The following is a 25920-nucleotide window of genomic DNA, read 5'->3' as shown; positions in this document are numbered from 1 at the left end:
GACCATAAATGCAAATTCATTCACATGCAAACACTTGAGTAAAAATTAGACTTGATAATTTCTTACACGATCTATTAATCTAATGATTCGAAAATAATAAGTTGGGATCAACACGTTAACTAATAGGGTCATTATCAGATCACACTTGGATAGAAACTTCTTATTTTCCTTCATGCAGTCAATTATAAAACTAAGGGATCAAAGTAATACATCACGAATTATAATATAATTAAATGTCATAACCAATATGCCCATTTTAAAAAATATTTTTCAACGTCGCTTCACTTATTTCATAACATGTGATGTACATACTTGTGTTTTATGCATACCGAAAAATCTTTGGACCAGGACGGGGTAAAACATAACCGACATGACACCGTTATATACATAGAACATAACTGTTGCTTTTCAAAGATTTTCTTGTATATTCATTGTAAAGATTACAAGAGAGTGAGAACACTCTTATAAGGAACTATGAAGAGAAGTCACACGGGAGAAGCAAAACACAATCCCTTGGTTCCTGCCCTAGACCCGTGAGAGGCAATTAAAATAAGAGGCATGTGACAAGACAAGGTATGGTAAGACAAGAGTAGGGTTAAGACCATCACTTTAGCCCATAACTTAGCTAAAGTGAGGATTACAACCCATCCTTGAAATCCTTACACCATACTTTGGAAAGAATACCAACCCCATGTATTAAGGAGTTGACAACATGTCACTAAGAAATCAACCTCAGTCATGCATACAACCCGAAACCCTAAAATACAATAAACAAACAATTGCCAATACTCCCCCTCAAGCTGGATCCTGAAGGTTGATGGATCCGAGCTTGGAAAGAAGACGCTGAAACTGATGAGAGGGTAAGGGCTTTATGAGGATGTCAGCCAGTTGTTTGGTGCTTCTGGTGTAATGTGTCTGGATTACTTGTGATTGCACCTGTTCATGAATGTAATGACAGTCAACTTCAATGTGCTTCGTTCGTTCGTGAAACACGGGATTGGAGGCTATGTGCATGGCAGCTTGGTTGTCACAGAATAGAGACATAGGAAGAGTTGCAGAAAACCCTAAATCACTTAGAAGACCCTTGAGCCAGACTAATTCACATGCTGTTGAAGCCATTGCACGATACTCAGCTTCGGCACTGGATCTGGCGATGACAGTTTGTTTTTTACTCTTCCAGGTGACCAAATTTCCACCAACGAAGGTGCAGTAACCACTCGTGGATTTACGATCAATGGCATTACCTGCCCAATCTGCATCACAGTACCCCATGATGTGAGTGTGATCATTTTTTGTCATGAGAATACCACGACCAACAGACCCTTTCAAATAACGTAGGATTCTCTTTACAAGATTCAAATGATCGATGGAAGGAGAGTGCATGAATTGACTGACAATGCTCACTGCATATGAGATATCGGGTCTGGTGATTGTTAGGTAGATTAGCTTACCAACAAGCCTCTGATATGAACTGATGTCCGAGAGTGGAGTTCCACCCATGTTAAGTTTGAGCTTGCTATCGAGAGGAGTAGTGGCAGGCTTGGACTCACTCATGTTAGCATCCTTGAGGAGATCTATGACATATTTCCGTTGATTAAGAAATAATCCCTTGTGAGAAGATGCCATTTCAATCCCAAGGAAATATTTTAACACCCCAAGATCTTTGATAGCAAACTTTTGTTGTAGTGACTGTTTGAGTTTGAAGATTTCGACTGCATTATCACCAGTAATTATTAAATCGTCCACATAAGTCAACACCACTAATGTGCCACCAGTTCCAATACGAACAAATAATGAAGAATTAGCTCCACTTCTTTTGAAACCAGCACTGTGAAGGACTGAACTTAGTTTAGCATACCAAGCTCGAGGCGATTGCTTCAGTCCATAAATGGACTTATGTAACTTACACACCATATCAGGGACCTGACTTTGAGGATGTCCAGGTGGCAATCACATGTAAACTTCTTCTTCGAGATCACCGTGAAGAAAAGCGTTCTTTACGTCCATTTGGTACATAGACCAACCTTTATTGGCAGCAACAGACAGCAACACCCTTACTGAGTTCATTTTTGCAACAGGTGCGAAAGTTTCTTTATAGTCCACCTCAAACGTTTGAGTGAATCCCCGAGCCACTAGCCTTGCTTTATGTCTCTCGATTGAACCATCTACATTGAACTTGATCTTATAGATCCACTTGCACCCCACTGCCCTTTTTCCTTTTGGAAGTTTGGTGATGTTCCAGGTGTTGTGCTGGTCTAGAGCTTTGAGTTCATCTCGCATTGCTTCTTGCCACACTTCCTGGTTACTAGCCTCATGGAAACTTTGAGGCTCCCTGTAACTAGAGATGTTGTTAAGAAAAGCAGCATGCGAAGGAGTTACCATTTGATATGAAACATAACTTGACATTGGATGCTTTGGTTTGTATATATCAAAATCTTGAAACCTGGTGGGAGGCTGCCTATCTCGACGGGGATTGCGTCGAGGTTCTGGGAGAGATGGCTCATTCTCGTGTAACCTTTCAGCCACATCTTGAGAGCCTTCTTGGTTCTCACTGTCTTCATCTTGTATGAACCCATCAGGCTGAGGGTTTTGGAGACTAGTATCAGTGTTGTCGTGACTGAGCTCTTGGTGATGTAGATCCTCAGGTCCGATTCTTGGTAATGGGAACAGGTCCAGAATGTCATCCCCTTGGTCTATGATGTCACTTGTTCTATTGAAAAAATAGTTAGACTCATGGAATCTAACATCTTTGGACACAATCACTTTCCTTAGTTGGGGGTTATAGCACTTATATCCCTTTTGAGTGGAAGAATAACCCAGAAAGACACATTTAGCAGACCTGGGATCCAATTTATCTCGGTATTGAGATTGAACATGCACAAAACAAATGCAACCAAACACTTTAAGGTGAGATATATCGATTTTTCTTCCTTTCAGGACCTCTAGGGGAGACTTGAGATCCAAGACTCGACTAGGTAATCTGTTGATGATGTATGCTGCTATCATAACACCTTGGGACCAGAACCTCTTTGGTACATGCATTTGCAACATCAGTGCCCTAGTTTTCTCAAGGAGATCACGGTTTTTACGTTCGGCTACCCCATTTTGTTGAGGGGTTCCAACGCAACTCATTTGATGCATGATGCCATGAGCACTCAAATAATGTTTCATGATATGGGACATGTATTCAGTGCCATTATCAGATCGTAAGGTCTGTATTTGAGATGAGAAATGGTTTTTTACAAGGTTATGGAAATCTTTAAAAACTTCTACAACTTCACTCTTAGATTTTAGCAGGTACAACCAGGTGACTCGAGAGAAGTCATCCACAAAAATCACAAAATACTTGTAACCATCAAAAGATTCACTAGTTGGTCCCCAAACATCGGAATGAACTAGTTCAAAACACTTACTGGTTCTAGAAAGAGAGGATTTAGAGGATAATCTAGTGTCTTTAGACAAGTGACAAGTTTCACAGATTATATCATCCTTTCCTAACTTTGGGAATAAAGCTGACAGAATGGGAGAGGAAGGATGTGTTAAACGTTGATGCCACAACCAAGTATCACGAGTAGAGTTTAGCTTGGCTTGAAAACCCTTGGGATTGCTCTTTGACAGGTAATAGAGACCATCTAAGTAGAACCCTTCACCAATCATCCTTTTGGTGGCACAGTCCTGAAAAATCACATTGTGAGGAGAGAAAATGGCTAAACAATTCAAGGTGTTTGTGATCCTTCCCACAGATAGAAGTTGGAATGGAAACGATGGAACATATAAAGCGACAGACTCTATTTCATCAGACATCAACTTGATTTTTTCTCTCCCTAAAACCTTTACTTGATTTCCATCTGCTATTGAGACTTGAGAAGGTTTGGTTAATCTTTCAAATTTTTGAGAATCAGACACATGGTTGGTCATGTGATATGTGGCACCCGAATCTATAACCCAAAAATCATGTAACATATTTAATTTGAGTGCAGTCTTAAAGGCTTTTATAATACCTGACATGTCTTCTTGGGGCACAGGATTTGTGTCTGTCAAGAACCCTGTAAACTTGCCAAGCATTGCTGTCGATGTTCCTTCTTCCATGTTATGAGTACTGTCTCTTTGAGCACCTCCTTTCTTGCCTTGAAGAAATGACATGAACTCATTCATGAGTTCTGTCGGATTTGCTGTGAAGTTCTTGAATGAATCTGACTTGTTGGAAATGAAGGTGGATGCATGATTTGCTCGATGTGGAGCACGATTCACCCTTTGTACACCCTTCATGAAGTCAGGCTTTAATTCTGGATGTAAAATCCAGCAAGTATCCCTAACATGGCCTGTGTTATTGCAGTGTTGACACTTTAGGTGAGGGTGCTTTCCTTTGTACCTTCTTTCGTTGGTTACATATGCCCTAGATTCTGGTACATTTGGCATTGTACTCATGTTCATGACTTTCCTTCTTACTTCCTCACGTTGAATAGTTGCACACACACTAGGAAAGGACGGTAGTTCTGTGTTCATGAGCATGTGACATCGCAGATCTTCATATGTTGAGTCAAGACTGGACAAGAGTTGGAATATCTTGTCTTCTTTTGCCCTCTTTCGTAACAGCACTGCATCAGTTGTATGAGGGCGATAGGTTTCCAACTCGTTCCACATGGTCTTCATGCTTCCCAGGAGTTGCACGAACGGCTTACCATCTTGTTGCAAATCGGAGATGTCCTTCTTTAGTTGGAAGACCCGTGCAACATTATTTTGGCTGCCATACATTTCCTTGACTGCTTCCCATAGTTGATAAGAGGATTTTGAGTAGCTGAAAATTTCAGCTAACTTTCGCTCCATGGAATTCAGGAGCCATGACATAACTAGCTGATCCTTGCTCAGCCAGGATTCATAGTTTGATGAGGAAGCCTCAGGGACTTTGATGCTTCCATTTATGAACCCTAACTTGGACCTGCCACCCAACGCCAACGATACAGCTCTCGACCATGACAAGTAATTGAACTCATTTAATACGACTGAGCTTAACCTTTGATTTGGATTGACATCCACTTCCTGTGCATTTACGGAGGAAATTTCCGGGGAGCTATCAGCTGTTGAAGTTGCCGGATTTTCTTGAGACATTTTTTAGAGTGAAAACTAAGGAAAGCAGTATAGCAGGAGCAGGTCAAAGTTCCTGCACTGATACCATGTTGCTTTTCAAAGATTTTCTTGTATATTCATTGTAAAGATTACAAGAGAGTGAGAACACTCTTATAAGGAACTACGAAGAGAAGTCACACGGGAGAAGCAAAACACAATCCCTTGGTTCCTGCCCTAGACCCGTGAGAGGCAATTAAAATAAGAGGCATGGGACAAGACAAGGTATGGTAAGACAAGAGTAGAGTTAAGACCATCACTTTAGCCCATAACTTAGCTAAAGTGAGGATGACAACCCATCCTTGAAATCCTTACACCATACTTTGGAAAGAATACCAACCCCATGTATTAAGGAGTTGACAACATGTCACTAAGAAATCAACCTCAGTCATGCATACAACCCGAAACCCTAAAATACAATAAACAAACAACTGCCAATAATAACATTATTCACCCACAATAGTAACCACTACAAGGGATTTTACATATCCATAAAGCACCCTAAACAAATAGATCGAAGTTGTTATGCAGAATACACAAACACTGCAAACTATGAACAGCCGACTATGCAAAACCAATTTTGCTTATTTAGGCATCGGCTAGCATCCAATAAAGGTACAGACATTAACCCAAATGGAATACTGCAATACTAGATTCACATTGTAAACACCCACCAATCTGCTCATTTACTGCAGAACAATGCATTCTTGTGTCCCACTCACCATAGCAGTGCGCGAGCTTTTGTTAATGGTAGTGTCGACTTCTTCATGAGAACGAGGCTTAACTTCTGGATCCTCCGGCAAATTTTCATTCCCATTATTACCAGAAGCAATACGTTCGAAAATAAGAGCATTCACTTCTTGGAACCTCTCTTCAGAAAGGGAAACCTCTGCCAGGAGCTTCCAAGCATTTTCATCTGAAGCCTCATCGTAGTCCTTTTTCCTCTTCAAGACCATATGCCCACTAATTTCCCACACCGCTGGATTCACCTGTGTATCCAGAATCTCTGCACTCACTTCTCCGAGAGCTTGTTTCTCAGCATAACACTGCATTTCATACGATATGCATGGAGGTGAGTGAAACAGCCTATGTACAACAAAAATATTACTTACGAAGCATTTGAGTTTCATTGACTATATACCTGTGGCAGGAGAAAGATTCGCTTTCCACAATCAGAGATAAGGACATTGTACGGTATGTTGTTTTCTTGAAGGCATATGCAGGCATCAGAGACGGTGTAAGACAAATCTTCCATAGTCTTTCCACCCTCAAAAACAAGACCTCTGACAGGATAGTTCAGAAGCTCAGAGACCTTCACCTCAGCATTCAGAGTGGATATTTTCTTGGTAGGAGCCTTCTCAATGGGAAAGGTCACGTCCAAGAAGTAAGCCTATAAACGGAAGAAAATTTGTTTGAGTGACAACTATAAATAGTGAACCCATCAGAAGCTGAATCCAATAATTAACGATAGCTTGCTAGAAAAGTATGGAGTTAGAAACCTGGAAGTGAAGGTGATTGATGGTAGCAAATGCACCCAAGCTGTTGTAACCCAATCGAAAGTAAGGACTCCCAGCTTCAGCCGCCATGTGAAGTGCAAGCAAGAAGCTTTCCCGGTCAATCCTTTGTGGCAAACGCTCAAAAATACGAGGAATCAACAGCACATGGCCATATTCAATAGGACTGACCTGTTAATTGGGGGACAGTAAACGATAAATACCTTTTTCTCAAATACCTTGTTAACAACAAATAATGCACAAGGAGAAAGAGCTTACATTAATGGCAACAACACTCGGAGAATTTTCAACATCAATGGGTGCACTAGGGAAAAAGTGAACTTCACCATCTTCACTGGCTTCAAACTGGAATAGAACCTCCTCTTGTCCAACTTTAGTGAAGTTAAACTTGCTGCTATCAAAGGGCTGGAGGACCTTATCAACTCGAAACTCAGTTGGTCTCTTCTTAAGATGGCGACCCTCATTCAGCTGGGCAATGAAACCATATTGCCCTTCGATCACCTACACCCAATTATCAAAGAAATTGGTCCCCATATGCCAAATAAGTACATAGTACATACACATTGTTCCTCAGCTCGAATTCCAATTCCCATTTACAAAAGCTACAAATTTGAGGAAAAGTAAGTGAATACACCTTGGTTTCACAAGCAGTGACATCATAGCGAAATAGCCCTCTCTGCATGCGATCCTCCCACTGTACCATTAAATGGTAAGCAATTGTACTCCAAAATAATTGCTAAACACAAAAGGTAATAAACAAATCTGGTGATCATTCTTCATCTCCTGTATATCAATTTACCTGCCCGAGAAGCAGCGAGTCAAGAAACGCAACGGGAGGCTCTCTTTTGTCATGTCCGGGCACACCCGTGTCACCATTATTCACGTTCCGCTTCTTGAAGGCATACAATGGAAGTTTTGCCCCTACACAAACCGAAATTGGTACAAAACCCAGTCATAACTAGAGCCTATACCAAGCGAAAAACCATGAGAACCCAACATAAAATCATTTTCTTCAAATCCCATAAAATAAAATTAAAAAACAACAAAAAAAAAAAAGAAAAAAGAAAAAAGAAGCAAGAATCTTTAATACTACTCCGACCCCGTATATTTCGAATAATTGACAAATACCCAGATAAGAACAATGCCAGAACCAATAAAAAAAACACAAATCAACAAATGAAGAATTTTCTTGACAACTTATCACATACGGAGGCTTGTTTTACAAAACACCTATTCAAGTGCATAACAAATAAAGCACAGAAATTCAAATTCAAAGTGGAGGGCATTTCAACAAATACCTGGAATGCAACATTGGTTAAGGCAATTGCGGCCACAACCCTCGACGCGGCGAGCACCCTCCTCCGCCTCATCTTTCTGGTAATTCGAAACGACGGTGGGAACCCTTTTGATCCTCAACATCATGCTCCCTCCCCTTCTCTCTCTCTCTCTCTCTCTCTCTCTCTTTTAATTCCCAGTAAAATCAAACACCACCAAACCCAAAACCACCCGAAAACAACAATACGATCTACTCGTGCGCTTTATAGAAGAAAAAAAATCTCTAAAATCTCCTAAGAATCTAACCAAGAAAGTCTTAAAAAGCTAATATAAGCAGAAGAGAAAAACAGAGGAAGCAGAACCGCCACCAGCGAGGAAGAGCAGGTCGGAGGGGCTACCGCCTTCGGAAGGCAAGGCACCACGCCCGCCGTGCGGCGAAGGGCTGCTCTCAATTACACAACCCTTTCGTCGTACAGCCCGGACATGAATGAGAGGCCGAGGAGCTCCGTGTATAGCCGTGATGTCTACAACTCGTCGAACCTGGGTCTTACCCCTAAAAATATACCAAAAAATGATCAAACACCTTCCTTTCTTCTTCCTCAGATAAAACCCAGATAGGAAAACAAAACAGAAGGGTGAGGATCGCCTCTTTCGAACTGAATCGAAAAACCCAGACGGAGATTTGGGGATTTAGGGGAGTGAGTGGGGTGTGTGGAGGAGATGAGGGGGTGGATTTATAGGGGTGGGGAGAAGATGGGGGTCTTCGTGGCTGTGGGTGAACCGTCCACCGTGGGGTATGTATTAGCATTTTGGGGATTTTCGTGGCCTTGGATTGTTTGGTGTGGTGTATTTTGGGGATAATACTGTAGCCAATTTAAGCAAACTACGTTTCCGTATTAGTCATGTATATAGAAAGAAAGTAGAACAGTATTGCTTATACCTAAATTGCCCATTTTCCATTGAAATTTCAAAAGAATAAAAGGATTCACCAAAAAACCCCACACAGGATAAGTTTATTATTTTTTTAAATATATTTTAACAAAAAACAATAATAACTAACACAACTAAAATTAAAAAAATAAAAAATATATTGTTAAACCAAAAAATTAAATAATAAAATAAAAAAAAGCCATTTATCATTAGAATATGGATATGGCAAGAGGCTAGTATAATCATAATGTAACTAATACTTTTTTCATAATAATTCCCTTCCTTGTAAAGTAACCCACCTTTTGTTTTATCACAAACGCAAACGTCCACCATAGGAAATTTCTCAACCGCAAGGACAACATCTCAACGTCCCAATCCACAAAACCCAAAATTCTCACTTCATCTCCGAAGCTTCCCGCTTTAGAAAATTCTGGATATTGTCATTATTTAATTCTTTATTGGCCCCAAAAACCAGGAAAAAGGATTAAAAAATTAAAAATCCCACTTAAAGGACCCCACCACTCAGAAAGAGCGTATATTCTAAAAGATGATTATTTGAATGGATTTGGATTCCATTCGAATCTAACTTGTAGGAATTTTAGAAATCCTCATATTTTAATCATTCATCACATATCGTGCAATTATAAATTATTTTTTATTTAAAATTAAACACAAATAATACCTAACAAAAATTAGCCGTACAATGTGCTATGAACAGTTAGGATGTGAGAATATCTAAGATTCTTACAAAGTGAATTCGAAGAGGATCCTCTTCCTATTTGAATAACTTAACAACTTTAGTTTTAATTGAAAGAACAATTATTCAACATTTCTACTGCATTAGCACACTAACAAAATGGGGGGATAATGTCAGGCTACTCAAGGATGAGTAGAGATTCCTGCTAAAAAATTTTCGTGTTTAAATCATAGAGTTTTGTGTTTCTGATCAGAACTATTCATATTATGAATCACTTTGTAAATATCATATCTGCAAAAAAATTAAAACTAAAGTCGTTCGGTCAATCTATTGTACCAAATACAAAGACAGTTTGTAATGTTTTTATTAATTCAATTCATCTGTTTTTACACAATTCAATAACTCAACTACTTTGGTTTTAATTGTTTCTAGCATAGACAATATTTATAGAGCGATTTATAATATGAACTGTTATAATTATAATAATTTTGAGTAGAAACTCATATTTATAATTTGAATAGTCAAGTTTGGTAGTTGTTGAATAAAACGACCAAATTGATGTTTGATAGTAAAGTATTGATCAATTTTGAGATTAATGGAGGGAGTCAATTCCAAATACCTTTTTTTGTTAAAAAAATTAAAATAAAAACCTTAATTTGACCATACTGAGCCTCTAAAAAAGAAAAAATAAATATAAAAATATAACTAATCCCACTTGGAGGGACCCACTAACGATAGACAGTGAATACTCTAATGCGTGCAAACAAACACGTGGGTTGTAAGGCTGCCTGTTGATAATTCAACAGTGATTTGACCATGGCAGCGGATTTTAATATTAAAAAATTAGAGCCGAGTACGAAATTTGCAAGTAGACGGTCCACCGTCCACATTCCACAAAGCAAGCACACAAATTTTAATTGAAATAAAAATTTAGAATTCGTGATCCATGAGACCATCTTCAATAGTTGGAGTAAAAATTAAATATTTTAGCTCAAAAAATTTAACTTTTAGTCTAGAAATAGTTTTTCTGTTCCAACTGTTCAAGTCTAAAATTTTAGCCTAGAATTATTAATTAATGAACTTAGGCAATTTTTTTTTGTTAAATTAATTTAAAAAAATAAATAAATATGTAGACTATCATAAATTAATTTTATGAACATTTTAATCTAAAAAAATTAAATTCCGATAAATATTAGGTGGAGTGGACTCCGATTTCTGGGCTAAATTTGGGAAGGAATTTGATCTTGGTTTAGCATTCAGTATTTAGCCTAAATTTTCCCCTTGGGTTGGATTGGGTTTGGGAGGAAATTTTGGGGAATAATTTGATTTTTAGCCCACCATTAGAGTTAGCCTGAGGGAATCATTCTACTGTTGTGTTTTGGATGAGGTGGACTTGTAACTTCAAACCTACCATTGATGATGTATTGTACCTTTCAAGTATTTAGGAGCCTAACCACCCTCATCGTCGAAAGAGGATCCGGAGATCTTTTTGTGAGGATTCTTTAATTACGGAAATCTTTCAATCATATTCGTTTATCGCATATCGTATGGTTATATATTATTATAATTTTTTAATTTAAAATTGAATATAAACAACATCTAACGAAAGTTGACCGTACGATGTACAATAAACGAAGGTGATTGGAGAACCCTTAAGAGGATCCACAAAGGATCCTCATTCCTCATCATCAAGCTTGTAGTTTTTTTTTTAATCAATTTCTTGATGTCCAAGTTAGTCATTTTGTACTACAGAATTCATTTTCATTTGTACATAAGTTGGAGCTCAAGGCTCAACTTGCATAGATGGCATTATATGGTTCTCCCAAACTAAAGAGGAACTAGTAGTGCATGTAGTTCAATATCTTAATGAATAGAATGTTAAGTTTTTTATCTATGCATTCTGAATTCTAAACTCCCTCGTCTTTTTTTTTATAATAGTTTGAACTCTTCTCTTTTCTTCCAATAACAGTTAATTAAAAAAAAATAAAAAATAGTAGTCTAAGTCCTCGTCCTTAAAGTCAAAGTCCATGCACCAGAACATCCAAGGACGTAGAGGGCCCAAAGTGCTTTGCAAAGCAAAAAGTGGTGGTCCTAAAAAGTAAAGGCCATGCCCCAGAATATCCACCAAGGACAATCACCTTATCCATTGTCTATGTCTTTGCTCACATGGGTGTGGGCGGTGACCATAAAAAATGGGGGTCTTCATGCCAGTTTCACTACATCGCTGCATTATCCTTGTTTCTAAAGCTTGTACCTAAACGCCTATATATTGGTATCCAACGCTAAAGTTTGGTAAATTGAACATGTAACCAACAATAAGAGATATTATACCAAATAAATTTTGATGAATTTTTTGAGCTTGTCGCAATGTGCAGCAACAACCTTTGTAGATAACACGGTTACAACTTTCATCCAAAATAAAGAGTTAAAGGAGCAAATAAGTTACGTAAGTTCTAACAAGTTATCTAGATGCCCATTGTTCTATATTTGACAAGTTCAATGACTAATACTCATGATATTTTAGTTCAGGAAGACAAAGTTCCAATTTTCTTTTTTTAATATGATCTCACATTTTTTTATTTTTTATTTTTTTGGACAGAGCGATAAATGATTTGAACTTAACTACAAAAGAGGAAGCATAGTAATATTTGAAAGTGTTTTTGGTGAAATTGATTTTGAGTTCAAAAAGCACTTCAATTGTTATTTGGAAGAAGTACTAGATGGATGCTTCTTGTAGGAAGCACGCCAAGTGTTTTTGAAGATCCACTTAAATTTTTATTAAAGATTGATATTAAAATATTTTCACTAAAAACGCTTTTAATCATTTTAAAAATAATTCCAAACGAGCTCTAGTATATTTTAGCGCTGCAAAGTATCATTCTATGTTAGTGGAGAAGGGCATGTCGTTTTCTGTTTGAAATACGTCAACATTACATAAGGTTTCGGGTCAATTCACACGGCCCTCTAAAATTCGTTCTCATTTGCCGCCTCTCCCCGCACCAACCTATCACTTCCAAGTTTCAACGTAAGCCCTGTCATAGATTGAGTAAATATAAAGACTACATTATGTAATAAGAGTGAAAATTTTTCATGCCTTACGCTGTTATTTAATTATGTTGTAATTTTTTAATACATACTCTTTCTCCCAATTCAATCACCATCTGTGTTTTTTATCCTTCGGACCCGACTCATTAAGAAAAAAAACCAGATTAAAATACATGAATTGATCAACGTGTTTAATTTTACTTAACATCACAGTTTAATAATGCATTATTATATGAAAATTTTTCTCTAAACATATTATAATTCTAAACGCCATGATATTACGGACAGATAAACATGTCTCGTATAAGTTGCTCCCATAATTACTTAAAAAAATAATTCGACTTGTTTATGGAGTCAGAACTTTCTTTTTTTTTTAACGTCTATTGAGAGCCAGAATCCGAACCGGGTTCCAGCTTTGGGGACGCAACCAGGCTGCAACAACGGACGAGGTAATCGGCGCTTCCATGGACGAGGTAATCACCGCTGCTGATGCCTCATCAAATGGATCTACATCATCACAGCCGTCCATTCTTCCCTCCAATCTCCCCCTCCTCTCTGCCTTCCTCTCCTGCGCTCTCGCCCAGTTTCTCAAGCTCTTCACCACCTGGTATTATCCTCTCTCTCTCTCTCTCTCTCTCTCTAGGCATTTGAACATGTAGGTTTATGCTATGATTTGTAATTTTCCATTTTCAGGTAATTTGCTTGATGGGTAATGATGGGTAATGATGGGTTCTTTTTAATTTTGTGAAATTATGTGACAATTTAAGTTAATTGGATGATTAGGTTAATTTACACGCACTGTTTTGTTAAAAAGTAGACGAATTTCAGTTTCGGTTTTGTTAATTCTATCTGTGTCTTTTGTTTTTCCATTTTGGGTATGCTTAGTGAAGTTTTGTTTGCTCAGGTTTTCAAATATTTGCTCGTAGACGTGCAGGTACAAAGAGAAACGATGGGACTCCAGAAGAATGCTAGGGTCAGGGGGAATGCCCTCATCGCATTCGGCGACTGTGACGGCATTGGCAGTTGCTATTGGTTTCCAGGAAGGAACCGGATCCGCATTTGCCATTGCCGTGGTTTTGGCATGCGTTGTATGTAACTCTTAACCAGGTTTTGTTCATTCTTTTTGTGTAGGCTCGCATGCTCACGTTTAAAATCTTTTGGATTGTCATGTGAAATGCTCGACATAATGTCACGATCCCATTTTGTTTGTATTTTTTTGAGCTTGTTGCATTCCCTATAGATTTAATACCCCGAGTTCTTCTTATTAATGTCACATTTTTAACTTTAATTGCATTTGTTTTGCTTCACACATTCATTACTCCTACATCAACTTTCCGTTTGTGATTGGATTGTCGTCACTTATATAGTATATAGAATCATTTATAGTGGTTCTGTACAACTTAATTGACTACGCTTGGACCAACAATCTTCTTTGATTGAAGATAACATAACAAAAGATAAGTACCAGAATATTGATCTTTGATACATTTGTGAACTGTCGAGTGAATAATATAGATTTAAGATCTATTTACTGCTACTATTAACTTGTTGTTTCTTATGGTTTTACTCTGTCAATTTTAATATCTAAACGCACTCCATTGTCTTTTTGTTTCCTTGGAAGTTGTAAGTCTTCTACTTCATATGTTTGACCAGTTATAGGTGTAGATTAGAAGCCCTTGATACGAAAGTTACTCTATGCGGTAATTGACCTTAAACAAAGATGGAACATGAGAAGCACAATCAAAACTTATTATAATTTAAAGAGATGATACGACTATTCTCAGTTCTCAACCTTTTTTGTCACTTTACATGCCATGCACAATTTCTCATGGAGTTAGGTTTCATGTATATAAAATTACTGTTTCTTGCAGGTCATGTATGATGCAACTGGTGTAAGACTTCATGCTGGTCGTCAAGCTGAAGTAAGAATATTTTGTAGCCAGCATGCTTTGTGAATAATAAAGAATGGGAGTAGTTTGGTGAAGTTTGTTAAGTAAGCTTGGGGATATGGGATGCTACTGATTGAATATATGCCCCTTTGAGCAAATTTGCGTTCGAGTTTCTTCTATTTTGTTTTCTGTGGATGCTATGTGATAATTGTTCCGTTTACATCTTAAAAATTCATTTCTATTCTGGAGACAGTTATTATTATGCATTGTATGCATCGTTTCCTTTGAAGTTAGTGGTCATTGTAATGTTTCTGTTGGCAATAGCAACACCTTTGTTATATTACTATGTTATTGGGCACCAATAGGCAATACCTAGCTGTTAGCCCGTACATACCTCCTGAATCTAAGGATAAAAATCATAGCACATTATATTATACATTCTTGTTTGTCATGTATTTTACACGTGTCATTTTCCTGTTCCTATAAAGCACCTTATAGTTGGAGCCTAAGACGCAATCCTCAGGTTTTATGGTTGGCAAGTGTGGCAGGAAACATTGGCATATCATGATGGCCACATATTAGAGCCACTGCTTTTGTTTTTGTTTGTCATTCACTCAGTCTCATGATCTGAACACATCAAATTAGAAAGGAATGATGACTAATATTGGAGCGCCTAGCATAGGTGCAGATGAATAGACACGGATTAGGATTCTCTATATTTATTTAAGTTGCAGTATGTTGATGCGTAAGTAGCAATACGGCCAATCCCATCTTGCTCATTTAAAATTGCTTTCTCCGGGATAAGGCAGGGGTATGTAGAGTAATATGTTATATGCAAGTTATGTCGAAAATGCGTTTCTGTGTTTTGTCCTGAAGTTTTTGAAGCTATATGCAAGTTATTTTATTTATCCTTGTAGCATATATTGCGTAGACACACATGTTCACAGCTATACTGTTTATTCAAAGAAAAAAAGCTATACAACAGTGGATCCATGGTGTATTCATTCTTTACTGATTATGTTTTGTCACGTTTCGTGTTAACGTCACCTAAAATTCTGGACCCTGGGGACTGTGGACTTGTGTCCAACCTGTATATTTGAAGTTATGAATCTTCATCTTTGATTAAAAAATGTTAGTTGATTGTGGTGGTTGTTTACTGTGTACTTGTTTCGTGTAAGTTGTGTAAGTGTTACTGTATATTTGGTTTGTTTCAATGCTTGTGTTTTTAGTGTAATTTTCTTTTCTAATTCAATACGTTATGTTGCTTATTGCAGTTATTAAACCAAATAGTGTGTGAGCTACCTCCAGAACACCCTGTTTCTAGTGTTAGACCTCTGCGGGATTCTCTTGGTCATACTCCATTGCAGGTCTGCTGCATTTGCGTCTTCATGTTCATTCGGCATGAGTCATTGTTTATTCATGCACTTGATTGTCAATGATGAAGAGTTAATACGAATGATCATAACCTGTATCTCTGTTTTGTTCGATTCATATTGCCGCAGGTTCTCGCTGGTGCAGTGTTGGGATGTATTGTAGCTTATCTCATGAGAAGTTCCAGCTAGCGGATGGTTAGTGAAACACAGCCTCTGGCGGTGATTTGCATTGTTGAAAAATTCTCAACATTCTTCCCCCCGCCGATGGTGAAAGGATTTAGCAAAAGCGAAGTTTGTACCCAGAATTCATCTGTAAAATCTTTAGAAATCTTGTTTAATTTCTCTAAACAATTGGCTGTATGATAATCTGATAGTTGATCCCGGGTATATAAAGATGATTTCCAGCTCGGATGCTACCAGTGCCATACATTTTTACTCGTCAGCGTTTCATCCGATAGGCTCGAATTATGCGATTGTTTTTCTTCCATTACAAATTCCACACATTTACTTTCGACCGGGCGAACATCGTGTAAAAAAGGCCGGACAGAGCCGTGCCCGGCTTAGTGTAAATTTGCATCACTGGGGAGAATCCATCTATTACCTCCCAACATTGTTCTTATTCTAGTCAGTCAAAACGAAAAGAAAATCGTCACAAAATAGGAATTTCCAGAATACCTCTGTTTCTGTAACCCATCACATTACAAAAGAACCATCCAGTTTCTTCATTTATGAGTTTTTGAAGCATCCCCACGACCGAACAACTTTGCTTACTTAACTACTGCACATTCCCCTGAATGTTCAGCAAAAGTTCATCGGCGTTCAAGTAAACCTTGTTTTTGGAATCTGAGATAACCTGCGCGATTTCTCTTGCAGCCTCAATCTTCCGTAGAGTGATAAATGCTGGATTGTTGGCAATGGCTTGACCAATCAGCTTCGCACTTGTTGCTTCACCCTAGAAATTAAGCAGGCAAATAAAAGGAGTCAGACGTTTAATTCAATGGACGAGAATCTAAATAAAATGATTACCAGAAAAGAACAGAAAAAAGATTAATCCCATACACACATTCTACCACTATATCATGTACCAAATTGGAAATCCAGATACTACAGATAAATAGGAGGATGTTTTCCAGCAGTATGGTCCCAATATGCGCGGGGTACGACCAAAGAAACAAATGTTTGATACAATGTGTTGGCATTTAATAATCAGACAAACTGATTCCTTTTCCGGTCACGTACTTACTACCACTACAAATCTATCAATTCCCATTATCACGAACGGATGAGGAGCCGATCAATGTTGCCGCCCCAGTACCGTCTTTATTTTGAAATACTTTACGGATAAGTAAAAACATTGCAAAAACATGCACCAAAAATAAAACTATATTCAAAATTGAGAAATTAGCATTCCCCCATCTCACCTCTGCTCTGATAACAGCACTTTTCTTGTCTTGTTCGGCTTTCTCCACAACAAATTTTGCCCTCTCAGCCTCTTGTGCAGCTACCTGTTTTGCTTCAATTGCAGTCAGAAACTCCTTTCCAAAAGTCAGGTTAGTGATAGACACATCATCCAGTGCAATGTTAAAATTTGCTGCCCTCTCTGTCAAAATTTTCCGTATCTCCCTACTGACGGCCTACGAAATAATAAGAATACCGTCAATAAACAGTCAGTGACACATGGAATACCATCTCCAATTTCTCCCTCACATAATATGTACACAACGGAAGTGTACAAGTTTGCAATGTACCATAAAGGAAGAGGAAATAAAAGACCCTACTCATAATCAGTACTGCTTCAAATGATTTGAGTTATGGAAATCAACCATTTGAGTTGCATCAGAAAGAATAGATCACCAGAGATGCACAATAATCAAGAACACTTCCCACTAGCCAATGAACTTTTTAACTCAAAGTGAGGAGGATGAAAGCAAGAGCGTCAAACTTGCACTTTAAATCCCAAGCCCTCATACCAATCAACCATTTGAATACCTATCACACTTTTGAGTACCAGCTTTATTGGATTTTGAAAAAAGAGTACTGGCTATTAAAGCAGCACTGCACTTGTTAGACAACCTTCCTATTACTGAATTAATCGGTATTTTACCTTTTTAATTCCGGTTTTAAAAGTTTTTGGTACATTATTGGCATAGATAGTGATTTCTCGCCGGTAAATTGAACTATTACCTTGTTTTCTTTAGATCAAATATCATATTAGATATACCTACAACATAACATATTAAACATGCAAAAGACATTTCATTACCTCAAAGGTTAAAAAGAAAAACCAGTAACTAGTTGTGGGAGAGAGAAAGGGGAGAAGGGGATCAAGAAAAAAAAACCTAAAGCGATAACGAATTGAAATAAAACTCAAATTTAACATAACCAAAAAGTCCTAGTTATAGCCAAAAGAAAATGATACACCTTCTGCTTACCTCTCTCTGAGTAATAAGTTGGCTGGCATTATACTGTGCAACTACAGCTTTCAAAGTTTCATGGATAATTGAAGGCATGACCCTCTCAACATAATTCTCACCCAGAGTTCGATAAACTGTAGGTAATTCGTCTGGCACGGGACGGGTTAGCACTCGAAGACCTACTAATACCTGGAAGAAAAACCAAAATATGTAGAAATAAAATGAATTATGATTAGTCAGTTTGAAAATTTTCACTTTCCAAAACTATTACTGCCCCCTTAAACCTTTGTATCCTAAATTCTTAAACAACACCATAAACACTTCACTGGAAAGTGGAAACTACAAATGGATAATACCAGGTTCAACTCAATACGACAGCAGATAACAATTCTCACACATAAAAGACCAGGAGCAAGAGGGAAAATGGGTGCCCAGCAACATAATGGGTGGGATGAGTTAACGACACAAGAATTCATGAGAATTCTGAAACTTTTGGGATCTGATGGGTAGAATAATAAACACCAAATAATATAAAGCACATAGGAGAAGTCCATGACAAGTGCTCACTGGTTTTGACAAAGAGATCAGTTGATGAAACATCACTGTAGGCATTAGCCACGACAATAACTTATCACAAGATTTAAGGGGTTTTGATGTGTTCTATAGATGTAATGAAAGGTGATGCAAGTGTTTCAACCTTTGACATACATAGTTCATGGGGATTGCATTTGTACCTTACCCTATCCTACTTGAAAGTAAATCATAATTGAACTCTCATATGCAAAATAGCCGATCAAATTCATAGAGATAGAGGATGTCCTACTTTAGGACCTCAAAGCCATGCTCTTAAAGTTCACTACATAACTTATACAAGTCGATGAAAAAATTGTTTAGGAAAAAATCTAATAACCTCAAACACATACTTTATTACACAGTGGCCAATTTGTATAAATTTTAAAGCTGTTCTGAGAATTTTCCAGGAAAAAGATTAGGATATTTACATACCATCTGGAGGTCACGGCTTCCAGCTTTACTCTCCACTACATAAGGTTTTGCACGAACATCATAGATGACCGGCCTTTCAAACCATGGAATTATAAGGTGTGTCCCTTCAGGATAAACCTGCAACTTTAAGATGTAAATATATTGTGCTGCAAAAGTAGATACAGAAAAAAGACATGCTACAGATAAAGTTATGGACATACAAGTATAGAACAAAACTGTTCAATTCATAATATTGCGATATTCCACTTTTGTTTCTGTTTTGAGCAAAGCATGTGCTGAATTGGACACAGATTGGCTCCATGTGAGCTATATAAGCAATTACAACAGATCTCATTATTGACCAGTCCTCTTAAAGTCATTCTTAGGTCGTGAAAAATGTGTTCAACAAGATTTTAAAATGATCGAACGTTACACAATTCCCAAGAACTGGAGAAAAGAACTAACCTTGTCTTTGACACCAACAAGACGACTGAACACAATGGACCTATGCCCTCCATCGACATTGTAGAGACTATTGTTAAGTCCATATACACCAAGACTACCAACAACTCCCACCGTAAGCAAAGCAGCAATGCCACGAGCTCCAGGAAGTTTGGGGACTTTCATCTTGTTCAAATTCATGTTTTTGAATGCTGAGTGTGGACAAGTTAAATGCCAGTGTTATTAATCCAAGTAAATCATTCAAAATAATGCCCTTATTTTTCTTCGATTCATGTTCGTGAATCTCGTAGACACTCCCATTTTTCTCTCCTCCTAAAATTTTCTTACCGGCCAAACATAACCTAGAAAATTGGACGAAAATCAGAAAAGAAAACAAACCCAACTTGCAAATCTCATTACTTTGTTACCTAAACAGTAAAACCAGAACGAGTAAACAACAATCGGTTGAAAAATAAGGTCCAAAATGTCGATTTTTCCGCAAATTTTCCTTTTTTCTTTTTTGTTTGCTAAAAAACTTTCTCACCATCCAAACACAAAATTAACAAAGAAATGCACAAACGAAGAAGAATGGGTAGATAGATGGGAACACTAAAACACGAAAAACTGAAAAGATCGAGCAGAAATCACCATACCAGAAGAATCTGGAGAGTCCACTGGCGAACAGAAATGAGATGCACGTGGAGGGTTTAGGGTTTATGGCCAAATTATAAATGCCTAAAATAATAAAAAGCAAGAAACAAGGAAAAGCGAATGCGTGAGGAAGGGGTTGGAATTACCGAATAAACGACATGTCGTCTGATTCTCTACAATCCCATGTTTGGCGGGAACCACACACAATACGGCACGTCGTGCGTCGTCTCTGGAATAGAATCAAATTACAAACCCACACGCAACCACCATTCTCCCCTCTTTTCAAATTTACTTCTTCCCTCTCTCTCTCTGCGCTCATCAATGGCGGAGGCAATGAGTCCAAAACCGCCAGCAGCGCCGAGGAGTACGGCGTCGACGGCGAGCCGTACCCAATCGCCTACCAGTCCGCTTTTCGTTTTGTGCTCCAACGACGACCAGCTCGAACGTGCACAGGCACGCGTGGCACGCGCCGCCGCTATTCGTTGCAAGGCGGCTACAGTTTCCGCTCATTCTTCTCTACCGGACGATCGTTGTCTCAGCAGAGAACAGATTATAAAACTCTTTCAAGAATGTATCAAACTCGCCAGCGAAAATGTCCGTACAAACCATCACCACACTCCCACTCCGCTCTGTCTGCTTATCTAATCTATGAAATTACATACAAAAAAATAGATTGCTGAGTGCGTTTAGTAATACAGTTACTATATTTGCTGTTATTGACCAAATTTTATGAGGGTTTGTTTGGTTGCTGAGAAAATGCGGGAAAGCAAAGTGAAGAGAATCAGCATATTATGGACATGGAATAGGAAGCATATACTTAAAAATCATACCTTTCTGTGTTTTTTTTCATTCCTAAAGGAAAAAAAGCGGCTCATTAGTTTATTTTATTTTCAAAATTTTCGATATTTTTGTGATTTTTTGTTTTGTATTCTGTATACTAGAAAATAACCCAGAAGAACACGTGGGAGCTTAAGCTTATCGATCATCTTACCGACATTATTAAGGTTGGAACGGAAAATGGCGTGGAGACTAATTTTCACAAGGTTTGGAGCACTTATCGTGAAAATTGGTTGGTTTTTGAGATATAGTTGGTGTTTATGTATGTACTTGTGGAGATATTATTGTTATTGGTTTTGAGTGAATAGGCAAGTTGCACATTGGAAGCCGGGTTGAAAATCTACTCGGCGAGGGTGGATTCATTGCACGCTGAGGCATATAAGGTCCTAAGTGGGATGAATCGAGCTCGTCTTGAAGATGAACAAGGTTGGTGGTTTAGACACTGGTTTAGGTCTGTAATTATTTTTGTGTCACAGATTTTGTGGTCCCTTTTTTCTTTATCTCAGGCAGTTTTCGGATTTATTAGCTTTGAGGTTCACCGCTTCTTTGCTTTCGTCAGTTCCCTAATGTTTTGCTTTAGCGACAGTAACTACCATGGAGGATGGCCATGTCAGCAACAAGCAGGGTAGGGAGAAAGAGTCAGAGAGGAAGGTATGAACTATTTGTGTTTTAATTATATTGCATTACAAACTTTGACTGCAAGTTCAAAGTATTGAATGTAGTTGTAACAGATAGATCCAATGTCGACAGTGGAATCCTCCTTCGAAGCTCTTAACATAAAGAAGTTTGATGGTAACTAGACTATCCATTTTGGTTATTATCTTGTTACCTTTTAAAGTTCTAATTTGATTTATTTTTGAACTTTAGTCACATTGGTGGCGGATCCTCTATATCATCAAACGTTTGAAAAGTTGGATGAAGGTGGAGCCAAGGGTCTGCTACTGAATAACCTTGGAGCATATGGAGGATGCCAGGTGCTTTCTGATGCGTACGAAGTTCCAGGGAAGTGCAGATCATGTTCATTGCAAAGTACTGCCTTGGAATTGATTGATCTCTCTTTTGCCAAAGGCGAGTGAGATTAGAATCTCTTGCTTCATTTGACCAAATCACCATCTCAGTGAGGTGGCAAATCAACTGATTGGGTTGTTAATGTGTAACCATTATGACTCGTTTAGTTTGACAGCACCATAATATGGTGGTGAGATTGGTAGTGGTGATGATGGTGTAATACCTTATTATGGTGAAATCAAACTAAATGGGTCTTAAAAATTACCCCTTAAGAACCCAATGGGTTGATTTGCCACCTCTTTCTCATCCCTTCCCCCCTCCCTGCCTTTTTTATTTGTCTTCTCTTTCAGCCATTTATTTATTTTTTGGTTTCTATGTAGAATCTCTTGAGCAGATGGTGGTGGGCATACGCGCAAAGACTGAAATATGTCCTACTCTCAGGGAGATATTTTGCCAATTTGATGAAAATAATCATCGATCATCTCAAGATTTTAATATAAGCCAGAATGCAGATCTCAAAACGGATCCCTTCAATGCTGCGGACTATTACAAATTGAACATTGATCAAAATGATAATATGGGTGGTGATCAAGAGAATATGAGTTTCGGACCTTCATTTCGAAGTCATCATGAGGTACTTGTTATGGCTATATACAGAAGTCATTTAGACTTTGATAAATGGCTTGTTACATAACACGTTTCCGCCAGCAATTCTCTAGTTTTCTTTATATATTCTTGCTGAATGAAAAAGATAAATGGAATACGTTTTCTAAATTTGCGCAGGATAATAACTCCCATACATCATATGAAGCGGATGTGGATGACAGATTTGAGAAAGTTTCTATGTTTTTGTTTCAAGGTTTGGGATTAAAGGAAAATTCATGGTCTGGTCCTGATCACTGGAAGTATTGGAGGCCTAAGGGTTGGTGTTACAAAGGAAATGACTTTTCGGTTTGCTCTGTTATGGGTAAGCCTTGATTTTACTGTCTTTGTTTTCTATTCTGTAGGTTCAGAGGAAGCTCCTGCCACTCGAAGCAGACCAGCTACTAATATATCAAAGAACAAAAACTATAAGGAAGTTGAGCTTGATTTCACAGCATCTCTAGACAACGAAATTCCAAATATCTTTGCTGTGCCAAAAAATTTCAAGTCTTTACTCCTACCTCCAAATAGAATACCTGTCAGTAACAGGCTTCCAGATGACTGCCGTTATAAACCTGAGAATCTTGTCAAGTTGTTTCTTCTTCCCAATGTTCTGGTAATGATTTCTCCATGTTGTCCAATAATATACAAATCCATTGTTATCCATGATAAAAAATTTCAAGGAAAGATGGAGATTCTGACATGATCATGATCTCATTCCATGTATAGGACGCTAATCCAGGGTAGATAATCCATCAGTTGAGTTTGTGTTAACTACAGTATAAGAATCCGCAAAATAAAATTTGTCAATTAGTTAAAGAGTTGAATACAAATAATAACATGCTATTACTCAGAATATGTTGTACTTGTGGAGTTCCATGTTTCATATTTTGTTTGTGTACAAGCTTAATTCCGTAATGTAGTGAGGGCTGGTTTTGTTATGAGCTGAGCCTAGGTTATGCTAAGCCAATCTTGAACTGTTTATCAGGTCTAAAATCATACAATGGTCTTGTGCCTTCAAACGATGGCCAAATGGTTAGCCTGTCCAAGTTGTAGGCTTAACATTGGCCTTATGACACTTTTTCTCATATTTCTGCCTAGGTTTCATAAGTTTCTGAATCCTTATGTTGTTTGATGTGGCTAGTGGTAAAATTTCAATTTTTATTGTAGTGCCTTGGGAAGAGAAGACAACAGCATACAGGTATCAGCTTCTTCCTACACGCGGGTGTGTGTGTGTGTCAGTTTAAACATCCATCATGATTCAAATGCCTATTTATCATCCACTTGTAATTTTGTTTTAATGGTTTTTTATCTATTGGCTTATGATAGTGATCTTATTTTACTCTAGAACGAAAAAGGCTAATTTCTGCACAACTCTTACTAGAATTGAAGGATGACTCTTATTTTTAATTTTCAGATTATAACTCCTGGAAACAAAGTCACAATTTTGATGAAGCATTGCGATCATGGGACGATGAGAGTTTGCTTAGTGGCCAATATAATGATGGATGTATTCATAGCGATGTAGAAGACTCGGATACTCTTGTCTCTCCACCTCGTCAGGTTTCAAATTTTTCTTTGTTAGTTTGTGAATATGAAAACTCTACCTTGGTAGTTGGTGCTCATTTGGAATTTTAGATTAGGTCAGTAGATCTTCCAATAAATTGGGCGAAACTGCAATAACAAAAACCCTGCATACTGGGGTTGTTCATTTTTTGTTGCTTTCCTGGACATGCAATTGCTTTGTGTGTGAACTGAAATTACAATGTCCTCATTGTCTAATGATAATAACGCACTGAGAAAATCAATTTTTTGGGAGTGCTGGGCGTTGTGTTTCCGCACTAAGAACTTCTGGTTAAAGACTGACTTGTGATGTTTCAGGTAAGCAACCTGAACTTCTGGTTAAAGACTGTGACTTGTGATGTTTCAGGTAAGCAACCTTGAAGTTCAGTACGACAGAACTTCAAAACAAGTTGATGTTCATGCATTGAAGGAAACTCTGTGGGGTCATATGCAAGAATCTGCCAGAGTTCCTACTGCGGTAAGCATATTCTGATTGCATGTGCGGAATTCATATTGTTTTTCTTCAACATGGTCATGAAATTTCTTTCCAATCTCATAACTTAAGTATCTCTTTGCAAGTTACTCAGGGATATATTTTCTTGTTTTATCTGCTAAAGGAGGCTTTTCATTCATTCTGAATATTACTCTACTTACAGAAGGAATTCAAAGACACCATATCCTTCAAGTATGTCCTGGCTACCTTTCCTGTCAATTGCCGAGCTGCAGCGGCTCAGGATATCACTCCCCATTTGTGTTTCATCTGCCTTTTGCATCTAGCTAATGACCGCGGGCTAAGCATAGATGACTGCCCAACTTTAGATGACATGAACATTCATCTTCCATCTCGTCAATCTCAGATGGAGTGGACCAGCCCTCATCGTAGGCAAAGATGTAGTGTACATTTTGATATGTGAATGTTTGAAGCTGGCTTGCCATCGCCATATGCAAGCAACTGGGGCCTTTCGAGCAGTACTCTGAAAGAAACGTAAGCCTATTTCAGTCGCCTTGATTCTCATGTTTTGCTGCATGCTGTTGTGTTGATTTTGAGCATGCCCTGAACTTGCCTAAGCTAATCCAGCTTCTGTATACGCTGTTCAATGTGTCTTGTGTGAATTTGATATGAAATATCAGCTCCTAATTTGCTTCCTGTGCAATAATTTTATTTGATTTTTTGCTTGCAACCTAACTTTTTATGACCAACCTTCTAGTTTAACTGCAAACCATATTGTCAATGGGAATGCTAACACTAGTCACGCATCACTGAATGCTAGCCATTGTTCTTTATGTTTCCCGCTTCGGGTCCCAGAATGATTGGTGGGTAGCATCTATAGGGCCCATGTGCAACTGATGTTGGCATAACTCTTATGTCAATTAGTAGAAATTGTGAAGGTATGCAAGGTGAGCTGGGACTGTAGTTTAATGGGACCAATTCTATGCAACGTAGCTATTTTAGAAAGCTAGGCTCTCAACTGAAGAGTTGTTTGCTGCCAGTACAAGTTATACAATAATAGGGCTTGTTTGGTGTGCAAAATT

The 25920-nt window shown here is 38.0% G+C and overlaps 4 protein-coding genes and 1 pseudogene across 4 annotated transcripts; 2 read left to right on the top strand and 3 right to left on the bottom strand.

The window, feature by feature from the left end:
* Window positions 1–795: 795 nt before the first annotated feature.
* LOC137742904 (uncharacterized mitochondrial protein AtMg00810-like) lies at window positions 796–1914 on the bottom strand. The gene has a single exon (XM_068482844.1). The coding sequence runs from the start codon at window positions 1912–1914 to the stop codon at window positions 796–798; it is 1119 nt and encodes a 372-aa protein (XP_068338945.1).
* A 3630-nt stretch (window positions 1915–5544) lies between these two features.
* LOC137741466 (GDP-L-galactose phosphorylase 1-like) lies at window positions 5545–8644 on the bottom strand. Its single transcript, XM_068481172.1, has 7 exons — window positions 7937–8644; window positions 7438–7559; window positions 7273–7332; window positions 6897–7139; window positions 6624–6809; window positions 6266–6514; window positions 5545–6170 (listed from the first exon to the last, which is right to left on the bottom strand). Exons 1-7 carry the CDS (start codon window positions 8058–8060, stop codon window positions 5811–5813), a joined length of 1344 nt encoding a protein of 447 aa, XP_068337273.1. The 5' UTR covers window positions 8061–8644; the 3' UTR covers window positions 5545–5810.
* A 4255-nt stretch (window positions 8645–12899) lies between these two features.
* On the top strand, window positions 12900–16256 carry LOC137742232 (uncharacterized). The gene is made up of 5 exons (XM_068482042.1): window positions 12900–13192; window positions 13520–13673; window positions 14457–14507; window positions 15749–15841; window positions 15977–16256. Exons 1-5 carry the CDS (start codon window positions 13050–13052, stop codon window positions 16034–16036), a joined length of 501 nt encoding a protein of 166 aa, XP_068338143.1. The 5' UTR covers window positions 12900–13049; the 3' UTR covers window positions 16037–16256.
* A 220-nt stretch (window positions 16257–16476) lies between these two features.
* LOC137742230 (prohibitin-1, mitochondrial-like) lies at window positions 16477–20422 on the bottom strand. Its single transcript, XM_068482041.1, has 6 exons — window positions 20340–20422; window positions 19711–19898; window positions 19267–19383; window positions 18280–18450; window positions 17269–17481; window positions 16477–16799 (listed from the first exon to the last, which is right to left on the bottom strand). The coding sequence occupies exons 2-6, from the start codon at window positions 19885–19887 to the stop codon at window positions 16623–16625; spliced, it is 855 nt and encodes a 284-aa protein (XP_068338142.1). The 5' UTR covers window positions 19888–19898; window positions 20340–20422; the 3' UTR covers window positions 16477–16622.
* A 209-nt stretch (window positions 20423–20631) lies between these two features.
* Window positions 20632–25516, top strand: LOC137742903 (condensin complex subunit 2-like; annotated as a pseudogene).
* The last annotated feature ends 404 nt before the right edge of the window (window positions 25517–25920 follow it).

Source organism: Pyrus communis, chromosome 8 (genome assembly GCF_963583255.1).
Source record: "Pyrus communis chromosome 8, drPyrComm1.1, whole genome shotgun sequence".
NCBI classification, from domain to species: domain Eukaryota; kingdom Viridiplantae; phylum Streptophyta; class Magnoliopsida; order Rosales; family Rosaceae; genus Pyrus; species Pyrus communis.
Note: the sequence above shows the minus strand (reverse complement) of the source record. Positions and strands in the feature narration are given on the sequence as shown.

What these genes read in the sequence shown, in the direction of transcription:
- LOC137742232 (XM_068482042.1), top strand. Translation starts at nt 13,050, where the DNA reads ATGGACGAGGTAATCACCGCTGCTGATGCCTCATCAAATGGATCTACA. An exon ending in CCGTGGTTTTGGCATGCGTT is followed by an intron (nt 13,674 to 14,456) that starts GTATGTAACTCT and finishes TGTTTCTTGCAG; the next exon opens with GTCATGTATGATGCAACTGG. An exon ending in ATGCTGGTCGTCAAGCTGAA is followed by an intron (nt 14,508 to 15,748) that starts GTAAGAATATTT and finishes TGCTTATTGCAG; the next exon opens with TTATTAAACCAAATAGTGTG.
- LOC137742230 (XM_068482041.1), bottom strand. Translation starts at nt 19,887, where the DNA reads ATGAATTTGAACAAGATGAAAGTCCCCAAACTTCCTGGAGCTCGTGGC. An exon ending in TTGTTGGTGTCAAAGACAAG is followed by an intron (nt 19,384 to 19,710) that starts GTTAGTTCTTTT and finishes TTAAAGTTGCAG; the next exon opens with GTTTATCCTGAAGGGACACA. An exon ending in GTGCTGTTATCAGAGCAGAG is followed by an intron (nt 16,800 to 17,268) that starts GTGAGATGGGGG and finishes CTTAATTTCTAG; the next exon opens with GGTGAAGCAACAAGTGCGAA.
- LOC137742904 (XM_068482844.1), bottom strand. Translation starts at nt 1,914, where the DNA reads ATGGTGTGTAAGTTACATAAGTCCATTTATGGACTGAAGCAATCGCCT.
- LOC137741466 (XM_068481172.1), bottom strand. Translation starts at nt 8,060, where the DNA reads ATGATGTTGAGGATCAAAAGGGTTCCCACCGTCGTTTCGAATTACCAG. An exon ending in TAACCAATGTTGCATTCCAG is followed by an intron (nt 7,560 to 7,936) that starts GTATTTGTTGAA and finishes CGGTTTGTGTAG; the next exon opens with GGGCAAAACTTCCATTGTAT. An exon ending in TCACTGCTTGTGAAACCAAG is followed by an intron (nt 7,140 to 7,272) that starts GTGTATTCACTT and finishes AATTGGGTGTAG; the next exon opens with GTGATCGAAGGGCAATATGG.